Below are 14,380 nucleotides of genomic sequence, written 5' to 3' on the forward strand. Positions count from 1 at the left end.
TTCATCCTACCTGTGGGATAATTATTGGCTCTTCTTTCTTTGTGGTGAGAGCTTGCCAGGTCTAGATTCTCTTAGGACTGTGTGAAAGGTGCAGAGGAATCCAACAACCTTGGGTTGAGAAGTTTAGTTCTGTGTTTTATGTTTGTTTTCCTGTTTCTATACCCAACCTTTGATTACCTGTGTCAGTGGAGAGCACCATAAGGTTTCACCCGGTTTGGGGATGCTGGCGATGTTTTCCGTACACCTGGCAGCAGGTGCAAAATAGCATCTCAGAAATGTTCCTTTGAGTTGGTTTGTGAGGAGCTGGTCCATTGGAGAAGTCCCTCTATAATTAAAAGATTACTTATTTAACTTGTATTATGGTTCTTAATTGATGAAAATCTCATAGGTGAAAATGAGTCTTAAAGGTTGTTGCTGTTGCTTTACAAAAAGATTTTCTGAAGATTTTCTCAACACAGGTTTATATTCATTTTAATCACTATGGATCTTTTATACCATTTACTACATAACTGTTGTGAGTGACATATACCTGTTTATAGTGAGAAAAGGTTTTTAATATTGACTATCCTAAAGTTCTTATTTAAAGAGCTATTAGATGTGTCAAATGATACAAACATTAGGATATGAATATTTCCTTTAAACCTCACTTATCTTCTTGTAGGAGGAGAGACTTCAGCATGCAAACCTTCATCTGTTCGGCTTGCACCGTCATTTTCATTCCATGCTGCTGGCCTTCAGATGGCTGGACAGATGCCCCATTCACACCCGTACAGTGACCGTCGCCAGCCAAGCATAAGTGACCAGCAGGTTTCTGCCTTAGCGTATTCTGACCAGATTCAGCAACCTCTAACCAACCAGGTAAGTTCATGGAGTATCAGAAATGACGGTTGGAATGGCAGTTTATTCCTTCAAAATGTTGGAATACTAAATAGGCAAAATGCTTTAATGGTTTTCAGTTTTACAAGTTTTACATGCAACATGGGATTATGGATTGAGAAAACATGATATTAAGAAGTTTGCATTAAAATGTTTTTTTTTTTTTTTTTTTTTTTTTTTTTGCATTTTTACTTGTATTTCACTTAAACAGTCATAAACATGCCCACAGTCTCTCATTCTGTAATGGAGAGGGGAAAAGTTATTTCTGAAGAATATTAGAGGAACTTAAAGAAAAGGCTTATTTTTATGGAAAGGTGGCTAAGTTAAAGACGTTACAGGAAAGCAAGTCAGATTCCATTACAGCAAACTTACAGAACCAAATTTGTGTTATTTTAAACTACCTTTCTACACATTTGTGAAAATAAATACAAAACTCCTTAAAATTCAAAAGAGATGTATGCAAATTACCCGTGCTATTTATTCAATATTCAGACAGGCTAGTCACCATTTTTCTATGAAGTGAATGGTGTAAATAGAATAAATGCTGAACTCTTTCGGTGCACACACACACATATACACATGCATATATATGTATGTGTATGTATTTTTAATATCTTTCTAAATTAACTGCACTGTCTACATTGATTTTGGTTTGGGGAGTCTTATTAGCTGTAGTTGTGAGATAAAGTTTCTTGCCCTGCTGATATTTGATGTGTGATGAGCACTGAAAATGGCTGCTTTTCCATGGACTTAGAAATTTGGTTTGCCATTCTTTTGTTTAGTTCTTTTAATATATTGTGTAAGGATAAAAGAGTTGGGAGATTTAAAAGTATTTCTTTTCCTGGATTATTTGAAGGAATTGTATTTTCTCTAATTCAGTTATATATATGGTTTTAATGAGCAATTGGTTACAACGACGCATCATCTTTATTGAGGGGTGTCTTGTTTGTATTAAAATGTGTTTGTAATAAAATTTTGCTAATAGTTAGGCTGGCATAGTGTTTATACGATATATAACATGTTAATAACATTCACAGTTAAATAGTTATAATAAGATGAATTTTGGCAGGACTTAAGATTTTCTTTTATACAGTGAATTGATTGAGTTTAGTTGTGTGTTTGAGAATTGGGACAGTTGTTCAGAATGTCCAAGTTTAGGAAGTGTTTAATTGTGTGCCAGAAGAAAACTCCCTGGAAGTCTAATAATAATAACACGATGATGAATTTGCACTTTGAGGAAACCACGTTGATTCAGGTTAATTTTCCTGCTTGTTCAAAAGCAGCCTGTCAGGCAGAGTGCTGTTTTTAATGTGTTTCACAGCTGAAAGGACTGCGCTGCTATTTGTGACTTTTCCTTGTGTGTGAGCAGGCTTCCTTCTTCTTAGATACAGTGCTATTTCAGGTCTAACCTCTGGTGTCTGCAGAGGGCTAGGAAAACTTCCAGTCCTTTAAAGTCATTTTTATCATTATATTATTTTAGTAAATAATTTAATTAGCAAAGCACCTATTTTTATATCCAACTAACATCTTATGTGTATTTGGATCATATAAAATGAGATATTTTACTTACTATTTCTGTTTTAAGCTGTGAAATACTTTTTAAAGATTTATGTGAAAAGACTATCTTTAAAGTAATAATACTCAGCCAACTATTTCTACCAAAATCCAAAATCCAAAAATTTCTGGGCCTAATAAGGGAGTCATAGTAGAGGATGCCTTTCCTGTAACTGAAGTATAGGCTGTGTATTAAGCCTATTCATAGGACCTGACTTCAAGGTCTTGGTCGGCTCATGGTTGACTTGGTCGGTTGTAGGATTTGAATCAGGTCATTTGTACCCTTCATATCTGTTCCTGGGGTGTAAAATTGGCACCTCCGACTAGAACCCCTCCACACATACAAAGTACCTTTTAGCTATGAACTTACTGTAATTTCATTATGTAATTTCTATTGTTTCTTGTTAATCATCCTACCAGATGTCTTTTAAAAGAGAAATAGAGCAAAAGTAGGTGTAGAAGAGGATGACTGATGTTTGGAATGCTGAGTTTCTGGGCTATTCTAGTTTTCACAATACTTTTCATAGTCCCTAATTTCTCCTAGTACCCTGGATATGTGTTATGGATGCTACTCAGCTTTATTAATGCTCTCAAAATAATAAGAAAGGCAGAATACAGTGTTTCTGATTCTTCGTTATATATGAAAACAGGAGGTAAATATAAATAAAATGAAATAAGTATTATAATGGAAAACAGTTTTTGAAAGGAGTCCTAGAGCTTATACTAAAGAATCTTTTCAGGAAAAAAGTTAATTATTGTTTTAGCTCTTATAACTGATCTAAGCAGGAGTTTTGTAATCTGGGTGAAGTAAAAGGAGCCAGAGATGTGAGCGTTGAGGGCACGGTGTTTCTAGCTTCCAGAGCCAGATAGCTGAGGCAGCAGGAGGAGGTCACATCAACTTCCCTTTTATTAGGTTACTCCCCTTGCTAAAGGGGTCATTCCTGCAGCTTGGTGAGTTCCTGAGTCCTCTGAACACCATGGGCTTACTTTTTGGTTTAGAAGGTAGAAGGGAGCTTGCTCTATTACTGTACATTGTCTTGACTTTGACTAGCCGAAGCAGGAAGTAGAGAAAGTGTCAGATGCTTAGTTCTGGCCTTGAGTCTTAGTATAGATGTATAAGTAGGTATTTGGAAAAGCTACTTTCTAGTTCTGGGTATGTACTGATGGCATCACAATGTTCCAAAACAAAAATTTGGTTAACATGAAATCACAATTAAAGCATAGGAGTATTACTTGCTTTGTAGACATTTATTTGTTCTTTCCATGTGTTTTGAGCGTCTCAATACAGGGTGTTGTTTGAAGCATGACATACAAACAACTTGGCCTTGTGGGCAGAGTTTGAGCAGTTGTAGAAAAGGTTACCATTATGTTGTGAAATGCTAAGCATACAGCACACACTCATATGGAGTGCAGAAATTTGATCATGTAACTCATGTTTATATCCTGTTTTGTATATGTACTATATGTTTAAAAATTTTTTTTACTTGTGTGTGATTTTGATGTTTTTAAGTGAGCATCATTACTCCTGGATGTAGTCACTGATTCTTTTTTCAGATGTTTGAAATACCAGTGGAATTGTAAATTGGCAAGTTAAAGACTTAAAGACATTCACAGTTTTTTTATGTAACTAATTTTAATAAATGTATGTGTTTATTTTAGGCATACCTCAATTACTTTGCCCAACAAATAGCCTAAAAATGATTGCTAAGAGGGTAGACTAGAGCCGTAACATTGATAGGGAGCTCCTGGCAAGAGTGTCCTTGTTAAGAACCTGGAGTTAGGCCTGGATATCTTCAGCTATAATATTACAGGAACTGCACTATGATAATATTTCAGACCGCACGGATGGTGATTTTCCTGTTCTTTAACTGGCTCTGGGACCTTGGTCAAGTTCTTTAACATTGGAGACTGGTTTCTCTTGTGTAAAATGGTCACAGGAATGGTATTTAACTCCCTTGAGATTGTTGAGGGGATTACATGGGAGACTTGTAAAAATATGCATGCTAAAAACATGTCGTTCAGTAAACACCTGCTACTGTTACTGTTACTTTATTGTTAAGTTATTCGGTTAACTCTACCAATGGCTTATACTTCCTATCAAGTTTTATTATAGCGGTAATGAAGCATTGCACTGATTCAGATTTTGTGAAACCTCACATTTAGGCTGTACTCCACCGGCCCAAGAAAGGGGATTATGGGATAAACTACCTGCATGAAAACAATGCTGGGAACTTAAAAAAGGAAACACATTTAAGGGAAACCTTTCATTACCCTAAATGCTTACAGCATTCATTCACAAAAAAACTAACATGTTTATTACCCATATAAATTTATGCATTAAGTCCTTAAGGAATAGTATAAAAATATTCTGTGAACTTAGCATTACCTACTGTTTAGAAAAGTAAGACTATATATTTGAAAAATTAAATAAGTTATATCATCTTAATTCTGATGATTTTTGTCAGACAAATAGTTATAATCACCAAGGGTTTTTTTCCCCCCTTCAGCCTTATTTGGAATTTTAAGAAGCAGAGGTCCTTGAGAAGAGGTTCTGTTATTTCAGTAAATGGGTGAATCTGCCCTCTGGGTAACAACTGTTTAGAGTTTGAGTATACATGCAGAAGAAACCTGTGTTAATGTTGGTTCATGATAAAGCACACATAGGTAAATGCCATAACAGTTTTATCTTTTCAGACCACATGGATGGTGATGCTTCCTGTTCTGCCCACTGGTACAACCCTCCCCTCTTCTCTTTTTCGGTGTGGGTTAGGTTAACAATTATACCATGACTCCACACATTTTTGTGAGGTCTTAGTATGATGTGTTTACTGTCACTCTGCCCCTCAGATTGACCCGAGTGTCCTTGGAGAGATGTTGCGTCAGGGTCTTCTGGCTCATTTCCCAGCACAAATGTCCAGAAGAGTTGGGCAGGAACACAAGGATGGGCCAGGGGGGATGGCTGTGACCACCTTGATGGAAATAATTGGTTTTGAGGATCTGTTGATTTCAAGAACCCCCATTGGGAACCCTTTGACTGAGGCATGACACTTGCTGGAGCAGTGGCACTCGGACAGTAATCCAGGATCATTGATGCTAGCCGCAGCACTCCTGTGTGTGTGTGTGTAGAGGGGGTGCATGCCCCCGCTCTGTCCTCTGTTGTAATTGCTGTGGAAACAGTCTAGCAGGATGCTCATGATGCAACCCCTCATTGAAGGTCAGAAGTGTTGAGAGCCATGAGTTGGGATCAGGGAACGGGGGGACTGTGATGGCAAGCCTTGGTTAGGGGCAGATGTTTGTCAGAGGGCAGCTGGGTCTGGTGGCATTAGGAGCTGAATTTCTTCTTGTTAGGAGCAGCTGGAGGGAATGGGGCTCTGCTGCCAGCCTCCTTTTTTGGTGCCAGCTGGGTCCTGAAATCCTATGTTAAGGAAGCTGAAAGTTGCCTCTGAGGGCTGGGTTTATCTTTGTCAGCTAGTTGTGAACCTGGTCAGGTTTTAGGAATAATTCAGAAAAAAATTTTCTTTGGGTTAATTGTGTGGTAGAGAAGCCCTCATGGGCAGCATCCTGTGTGTCTCCTAGATTGGGGTATGTCTGCAATACTACCACTTTAAATTTGGCGGAATAGGATCAAAGCCTCAGGCAGCTGGGCATATTATCTTCTAATTTCATTTATTTGTTCTAGTAGTTGTCTTTATTGGAATCCACATAAAAGGGAACTTTGAGAGAGGATGTATAATCATCTAATGTAGATGTCTTTTAAAAAGTAGTAGATACATGCAGGTTACAGAAGAGGTAATTTATATCAGTGCAGTATAGTTAAAGTGCTAGTCTTTTCTGTCTATTTAAGGTGATGCCTGATATTGTCATGTTACAGAGGCGGATGCCCCAAACCTTCCGTGACCCAGCAACTGCTCCCCTGAGAAAACTTTCTGTTGACTTGATCAAAACATACAAGCATATTAATGAGGTAAGACTTGATTTGTTATAATAACATCTATCTTGCAATACGTCAGTGAGAAAAAAAGCGATTTTGTGACCTATTTACCCTAAACTTTTTTCATTCCTAGTAATTGTCATATTGATGATTATTATGAAGACTAATGATTTAGAAATAATATAATTACAACTATGTAAAATATATATTAACAAGGACTGCAAAGTATAAAGATAATTGTGGATAACTTGATTTTTTAAGGTTGTATTTAATATATTATTTCTTTTTTTAATTTTTATTTCTCTTTTTTATTTCATTTGAGTTACTTATATAATAACTCTTATTCAAAACAAGGGGAATAAGGACTCTAAAAGTATATATGTGTTAGAATTTTTGCTTGAATTTTTATATATTTGTTTCTACTTTTGCCATGGGTGTCAGAAAGCTCTGAAATATGTTTAATACCTAGGTACAGGCATTTGGCCTAGTGTATTTGATCTATCTATATTTCTGTGATTTTACTGTCTTTTACATTTTTGTGTGTGTTCCTTTATCTATATCTTTTTATGATAAGATGTCCAGAAGCCTTTTTGTTGTAAGTAAATAGATAAAAAACAGACACAGCACTTTGAATTGCTTGCCTTACAACTTGGTGTTTTGCCACCAAAATTTTTTCTGGTGTCTTGGACCATTGGCTTGATTGCCATTTCCTTGTGGCTTCAACTCTATCTCCAAAGTTATTATTAAAGGAGCATTTCTGGAGAAAAACCCATGCTTGCTTTCTTCTTCCAGTGGGAGCCCTGCACCCTTTCGTGTTGAAGGCTTGTCCTTTGCCAGCTTTAGAGCTGCTTAGCTGAAAAGTGAAAAGATGTTCTTAGGTACATGCAAATTTTATAGCAACTTAATGTTATTTAATGCCAGTATTACTACATTACAGTGGCAGTGCGGCAACATAAAATTAGAATGAACTCTGTGAGAAACATTTCTGAGTTAGATTTTGTACACATTTATGTATTATAATCATGTTCCAGACTCGCTTGTGATTATCTGACTATATCTGATAAATTGTTGATAACAGTATATTAATTTCCATTTATTTTCTGATAAATTGTTAACAAAGCTACAGTTAAACTGTTGTTAACAGTAGCTTTGTTGGAGCTTGTTTTAATACATCTTACCACCTTATAAAGTAGACTTTTTTGGATGTTACTCCATGCAGTGTAATTTATAATTTCACCAAAGTGAGTTTACCAGTTACTTGGACTATTTCCTAGTTCATCTGTTATTTTTTTTACTAGTCTTAGAAACAGTGTTAAAGAAAATAACTCAGCCTGTGATTAACCATAGGCTTATGGTCTTTGGGAGTGGGGGCAAAGGGGCCATAACTGTTTTTCATTAATCGTTATATTTTTATAGGTTTAAAAACTGGGCATGTCTCAGAGGGCCTATTTATTTTAGTAAAACATCAGTTTGTTTACTAAAATTTAAACTTATTTTAAAAATACGTGGCCTTAAAATCAAATACAAATAAATACATGCAAGTTACAGAAGAGGGAATTTATATCCCAAATGTGAAGTTGGGATTGACTGAAAGGGGGCATGAGAGAACTTGAACTTGAGGTAGATGAAAGTGTTACTTGGCTGTTTGGCATTTGGTAACTTTTGTCAAAATTCCTCATGTTGAACTCTTAAGATCCGTGCCACCTCACTGTATATAAATTATACTTTAACAAATAAATATAAACTAGGTCCTTTTACTTTTCTTGAATGGCATACTTTGGACAAGTCACGTAACATTTTTTATTTACAAAGTCTATAAACAGTGTAACTATAATGAATTTCACTGTAGACATTTTTTCCTTGGTTTTATCAGTGTTATTTTCTAACTCAAATGTCAACTGTAGAAAATAGATGTGTCTCAGTATACACTGATAATTCCCTTCCCCTCACAGTGATTTAAGTTTTACAGTTAACACTATGTATTCTCGTTTCAGGTTTACTATGCAAAAAAGAAGCGAAGACACCAACAGGGCCAGGGAGACGATTCTAGTCATAAGAAGGAACGGAAGGTTTACAATGATGGTTATGATGATGATAACTATGATTATATTGTAAAAAACGGAGAAAAGTGGATGGATCGTTACGAAATCGACTCCTTGATAGGCAAAGGTTCCTTTGGACAGGTAATTTAATGGAAATTTCTGAATTTCATTAATTAGAAAGAACTTCTTAGTGAATCTTGTTGTTACAGCCTTTCCTCAAGAGTATACTTTTAATATTGGCAAATAGAGCTCAGCAGTGGATGTGCAAGTATTTGGATGACCATAATTCTTTAAAGGTAGTGATACTGCATCAGTAATAAAAACTCCTTAGACTTCTAAAAACTTCTATGGCTACCAAGTACTCATTTTACTAATGACTGGTGAATTTAAATCACTAATAGATAGTATTGCCTTTTTGTTATGGGTCTTGTATAGTCTGTAGATGATCGTTAATTACCTGTGCTAGAGATATTTACCTTCTTCTCTGATAGACCACTTCAAAGAGAAAAGAATTACCATGTTCAGGTGGCACAGTGGGAGTCCACTCACTTTTCAGGAGGCTTTGGAAAGCTGGGGGTTGTTCTCTGGCTTTTTCTTCCACCTCATGTTGTAACTATACCAGACCTCTAAGCAGGCAGGCAGTTTTAGTCTCTTGTATCAGTCTCACCGATACCAAGAGTTTTTGGTATCCTTGTACTTTATTTATTTATTTAGAAACAGACTCTCTTATCACCCAGGCTGGAGTGCAGTGGTGCACTCTGGACTCAGTGCAACTTCCGTTTCCCAGGTTCAAGTGATTCTCCTGCTTCAGCCTCCCAAGTAGCTGGGATTACAGGTGTGTGCCACTGCACCTGGCTAATTTTTGTATTTTTAGTAGAGGCAGGGTTTCACCATGTTGACCAGGCTGGTCTCAAACTCCTGACCTCAGGTAATCCACTTACCTTGGACTCCCACAGTGCTGGGATATCAGGCGTGAGCCACATGCCTGGCCTTCTTGTACTTTTAAAAAGATTTTTTCGGGTCAGATGTGGTGACTCACACCTATAATCCCAGTACTTTGGGAGGCTGAAGCAGAAGGATCACCTGAGCCTAGGAGTTCCAGACCAGCCTGGACAACATAGCGAGACCTTGTCTCTGTTTATTTAAAAAAAAAAAAAAAATTGGGAAATCTCTGGCTGTGATGCCCCAGCTGCTCCCAGTTGTAAGTCCTTCTATCACATTGAGTCACAGAACTCTGTTTTGTTTGAGGTGTGATTTGCCGATAATCCCAGTCTTCTGCCTTGCAACCCTTGTGGAATGAGATGGTTATTAAGCAGTCCAAATACATCTTCTGATTTTTCAGTGATGAGGATAGAATGGGAATCAAAATGACTTTTCCTGAATTGCCTTTTGTTGTTTTTTTTGTTTGTTTGTTTTCTTAAACTATGGAACCTGCATGTGCTTACTTCTCTGTTCCTGCCCTGAGAGAAAGCAAAATATATGCTCCTTTTTAACCTGTGAGGAAAAAGCCATCATGCTTAAAACAGAAAATGTACTGTATGTCATTAGCAGCCACAGGTCTAAATCCAGAAAAATAAATGTGTAAGGAAATATGAACATTTTTATTAGACCTGTGTCACTCCAATGTGGCCCTATCAGTCCCTGATGTCACGTGTATATGTCTTCTTCCCATGATTTGAAAGAATTTTGGTAACTACACATAATCCAGGGACCTTTTCCTTGAATTATAACCTCTTTTTCTTCTGAGGGGTTTTTCAGTGGTTTGGGAATTCTTTTTTTTTTATGGAGACAGGGTCTCGCTATATCACCCTGGCAGAAGCGCAGTAGAGTAGTGATCATGGTTCACTGCCTCGACCTCCTGGTCTCAAGTGATCCTCCTACTTCGGCCTCTAGAGTAGCTGGGACTACAGGCACGTGCCACCATGCCTGGTTAATTTGTTGTTTTTTGTGGAGGCTGGGTTTCACTGTGTTGCCCAGGCTGGTCTTGAACTCGTGGGCTCAAGCAGTCCTCCCATCTCAGCTTCCCACAGTGCTGGGATTATAGGCCTGAGCCACCACACAGGGCCTGGGGGGTCCCTCTTGATTAAGGTATTCCTGTTTGTCAGTACGAAGCAGCTTCTCTGTCAGTCTCTTAAGGAAAGGCATTTGTGAGGCCCAGTCCTTAACTAAGGGTGTGAACACCCTCTGCTGGTTCCCAACCAGGCTACACAGCAGGAGGTAAGCAGTGGGCCAGCAAGCGTTACCGCCTGAGCTCCGCCCTCTCGGATCAGCAGCGTTAGATTCTCAGTGGAGTTCAAACCCTATTGTGAACTGTGCATGCGAGCGATCTAGATTGCATACTCCTTATGAAAATCTAATGCCTGATGATCTGAGGTGGAACAGTTTGATCACCAGACCATCCACCTCACCCCTACCCAGGCTGTGAAAAAATTGTTTTCCACAAAACTGGTCCCTGATGCCCAGAAGGTTGTGGACTGCTGCCCTAGACCTAGACACTGCTACCTCTGCCATGAAAACTTCACTGACGTTTGGGCAGTTGCACTTAAGAGGTCACTTTTTTTTTTATTTTTTTATTTTTTGAGATGGAGTTTTGCTTTTGTCGCCCAGGCTGGAGTGCAGTGGTGCGATCTTGGCTCACTGCAACCTCCACCTTCTGGGTTCAAGTGATTCTCCTGCCTCAGCCTCTTGTGTAGCTGGGATTGCAGGTGCCCCCTACCATGCCTGGCTAATTTTTGTATTTTTAGTAGCGATGGGATTTCACCAGTGTTGGCCAGGCTGGTCTCGAACTCCTGACCTCAGGTGATCCATCCGCCTTGGCCTCCCAAAGTGTTGGCATTACAGGCATGAGCCATTGCACTGGGCCTAATAGGTTACTTTCTAACTTTCCTGACATCTACCATGCAAATTTTGGCCATACAGGCTGCTCTCTAAGCTGATTTGCTCCTGATGATTCAGTCTTTGTGCTCATAGTTACCTTTTTCTTCTCCCCTTCACCTTAGTTTTTCTCACACTCAGATTCCACAGAAGAAGTGAGCACAGAACCCTGTGATGACAGAGGCCCATTTGACATTGAACTCCTTTTTCCCAGGGCAGACTGATACTGCCCAAACTCTTGGGCTGAGGAGTTGTGCAGTGTCCACGTTGAAGTTCAGGTCCTGTCCCTCACCAGAGTAATATCTTCTGTATAGACTTGGTCAGACTTTCTCCACATTCTGTGTCAGGTTATTGTCAAATAAGGGATTTCTCCATTTCCGTAGCCAATGCTTATCAAGCCTGATTGTGTATTTAAATTTCTTGGGGAGCTTACCTGAAAAATTACTGATGTCTGGGCTCCAGACCAGTTAAATTCTTTAGGCATTGATGTAAAAGAAAAAAAAATAAGAACACCTTACTGAATTTGTAGTTCATGTTCAAAAACTGTCAGTTAACCCGTTAACTGTTTGGCAGGTCAGTAGATGCTCAGGCCCCCATGAGTGTCCTTTGTCGTGCAGCTCATCAGGATCTGGGCACTGAACTGCAACTCTTAGTGCAGTCAGTACATCCAGTGAAACAGAAGCATATCAGAACCACTTAGTCACATGTTTACAAGGGTAGCCTCTGTTATAAAAGACCACAGATAGTGTCTTTTAGAATTAAGTGAAACCAGAGATTAGTGCATTTTTTATTCCAAGTTTGATTTCGGTTGAGCCACTCAGAATCTGTCACAGTAGATTTAGCCTTGACTGATGAAGATCTGAGAACATACATTCCATCCTCCTCCTGACCTTATGATTTTATCCTGCACCTTGGAATCATTTGGAGTTCCTTCCCCATCCCCAGACTTATTTGAATGTGCTAGAAAATGTATCTAAAAGAATTACTTTTTCAGACAATGTATAATATAAATGTAACTTCTATTAGTTGTAATGGTTGTCACTGGTAATAAGAGGTAATGTTTTCTTTTACTTATATATTGATTTTGTAATGTTTATGTAAATCTTTCATAGTAGTATGTACCTCATTTTAGATGAGTCACATTTCAGGTGAGAGGTGCGCATGGTGATGTGTGATCATGAACTCTGTGGTTTCCTTAGCAGTGATTCTCATTTTAAAACTATCATAATCCCCCAGTTACAGCATTTGTTGCATTGTGGAACTTTACTGGTGATTTGTGTTTGATTTTTTTTTTTTTAGTTGAAACTGATTTTTCTTTTATATACTTAGGTTTTTATGTATGAAAATCGAATTGGAAGTTAGAAAGTTATTTGAAGCCTTGTGCAGATAAACTTTAAAATATTTCATAAATATTCTTAGGGTTCAGGTTTCACTCATTAAAAGAATAGTTCGGTGAGTTGTTTTATAGTGTTATTTAGTAAGAAAGATAAAACCTAAGCAGTTGTCAAGATTCATAATTTATTTCTGAAGGAGGAAAATAGTTAATCTAATGTTATTAAGAAAATTATCTGTTTTGTGGATATTTAGAAATACTGTACAAATGCAAAAAGAAATTCAATTTAAAAAGATTGATTTAAAGTTACTATGTAATAAATGGATATATATTGAATAGAAATAGGATCTCTTCTACTTAGGGAGGTCAGAAAAATGATAATTATAAAAATGTATAGTTGAGAATTAGGTAAATGTTATAATTAAGGTGAATTATAAATATTGTGAAATTGTTGCAATTAATGAAATAGAGAATCATCTTCTCTTTTAGGTTGTAAAGGCATATGATCGTGTGGAGCAAGAATGGGTTGCCATTAAAATAATAAAGAACAAGAAGGCTTTTCTGAATCAAGCGCAGATAGAAGTGCGACTTCTTGAGCTCATGAACAAACATGACACTGAAATGAAGTACTACATAGGTAAACAAACAGGCAAACAGTGCAGTGTGCCCCAAGCCAGACCACAACATTGAGTTAATGGTTCTTTTTTATCAAAATGTTTTGATTTTATTTTAAAGTGGTTGATTAAAAATTTGTTTTTTTCTGTTGGACAGCAAGATTTATATAAGTGACTTGATCTGGTAGTAATAGTCTAACTCTTGGGGAATGTGCCGTCCAGGTAGCGTACCATGTGGAAGAAAATGAGAGTAGTGTGTGTTTTTTGATTTGCAGCTTACTGGTACCATTTGTTTGCTAATGATGCATATTTATCTAGTAACTTTAACCATTTCTAATCTAGCTCAGAAACTAGTTGTGAGCTAGTATGTTGTTAGTGGTTGCGGAACCATTTTTGGGACATCTGCAGCAAGATCTCAGGCTCCTCTCCAGTCTCTTCATCAGCTTGGCAGCATAAGAAGCTATTAGATTTACGACTACAGAAAAGAGATAATAGCCGCTGCTTATTGAATTTCCACCACATTCCTTATGCTTTTCTTCCATCATCTGTAATAATTTATAGCAGTCTTTTAAGGAAGATGGTACAGTTGGTTTGTATAAGAAGCCGCATACCCAGGGTCATAGGGCTCTGCAGCTAGGATCGGAAACTACAGTACTTCTGCCTCACTCCAAAGTCTGTTTCATTCTTACATGGTCTTCCTTCTGAAAACAGAAACAGGAGACAGAAGAATTATGAAAATACTGAAGTCTAGGGCCAATTGATACATGGACAAGACATCTTCTAATACACTTTCATAGTATTTTTAATCAAATCTAATATGTCAGTGATTGTAAGACACCATCATTTCATGTACCATCAAGGAAAAACCTGTTAAGTATTCATATAAGATGCCATCAATCGAAGATACAGACCTTAAGATCAGCACAGATCCATAGTCACTTGTGTTCAGAAATGCTGACTTGATACACGTAAGGCTGAGTTTTATTTAACAGATTCTTTTAAGAAAACATTATGGTTCTTTGGTCCCCCCTTAAAAAGGTAGAAACAAGTAATGGATGTTTAAAAAGGGAAAGCTTCAGATTGTTTAGATTAGATTTTGTTTGTGAAATACCTCTCACTCCTCATTGTTAAAATATAAAATGAGTTTGTATAAATT

The 14,380-nt window shown here is 37.5% G+C and overlaps 1 protein-coding gene across 9 annotated transcripts in view; it reads left to right on the forward strand.

Annotated features, from left to right (window-relative positions):
- Positions 1-14,380, forward strand: part of DYRK1A (dual specificity tyrosine phosphorylation regulated kinase 1A) — a 153,405-nt gene that overhangs the window by 111,352 nt on the left and 27,673 nt on the right. For 7 of the 9 annotated variants that reach the window (XM_030914226.1, XM_030914223.1, XM_030914228.1 and 4 more), the window contains 4 exons: positions 662-858; positions 6,275-6,394; positions 8,356-8,544; positions 13,100-13,247. In XM_030914226.1, coding sequence (XP_030770086.1) covers positions 662-858; positions 6,275-6,394; positions 8,356-8,544; positions 13,100-13,247 — 654 coding nt within the window. The remainder of the gene's footprint in view (positions 1-661; positions 859-6,274; positions 6,395-8,355; positions 8,545-13,099; positions 13,248-14,380) is intronic. The other 2 variants (XM_030914230.1, XM_030914227.1) reach the window with 1 other exon arrangement.

Source organism: Rhinopithecus roxellana, chromosome 13, assembly GCF_007565055.1.
Source record: "Rhinopithecus roxellana isolate Shanxi Qingling chromosome 13, ASM756505v1, whole genome shotgun sequence".
Classification (NCBI taxonomy): domain Eukaryota; kingdom Metazoa; phylum Chordata; class Mammalia; order Primates; family Cercopithecidae; genus Rhinopithecus; species Rhinopithecus roxellana.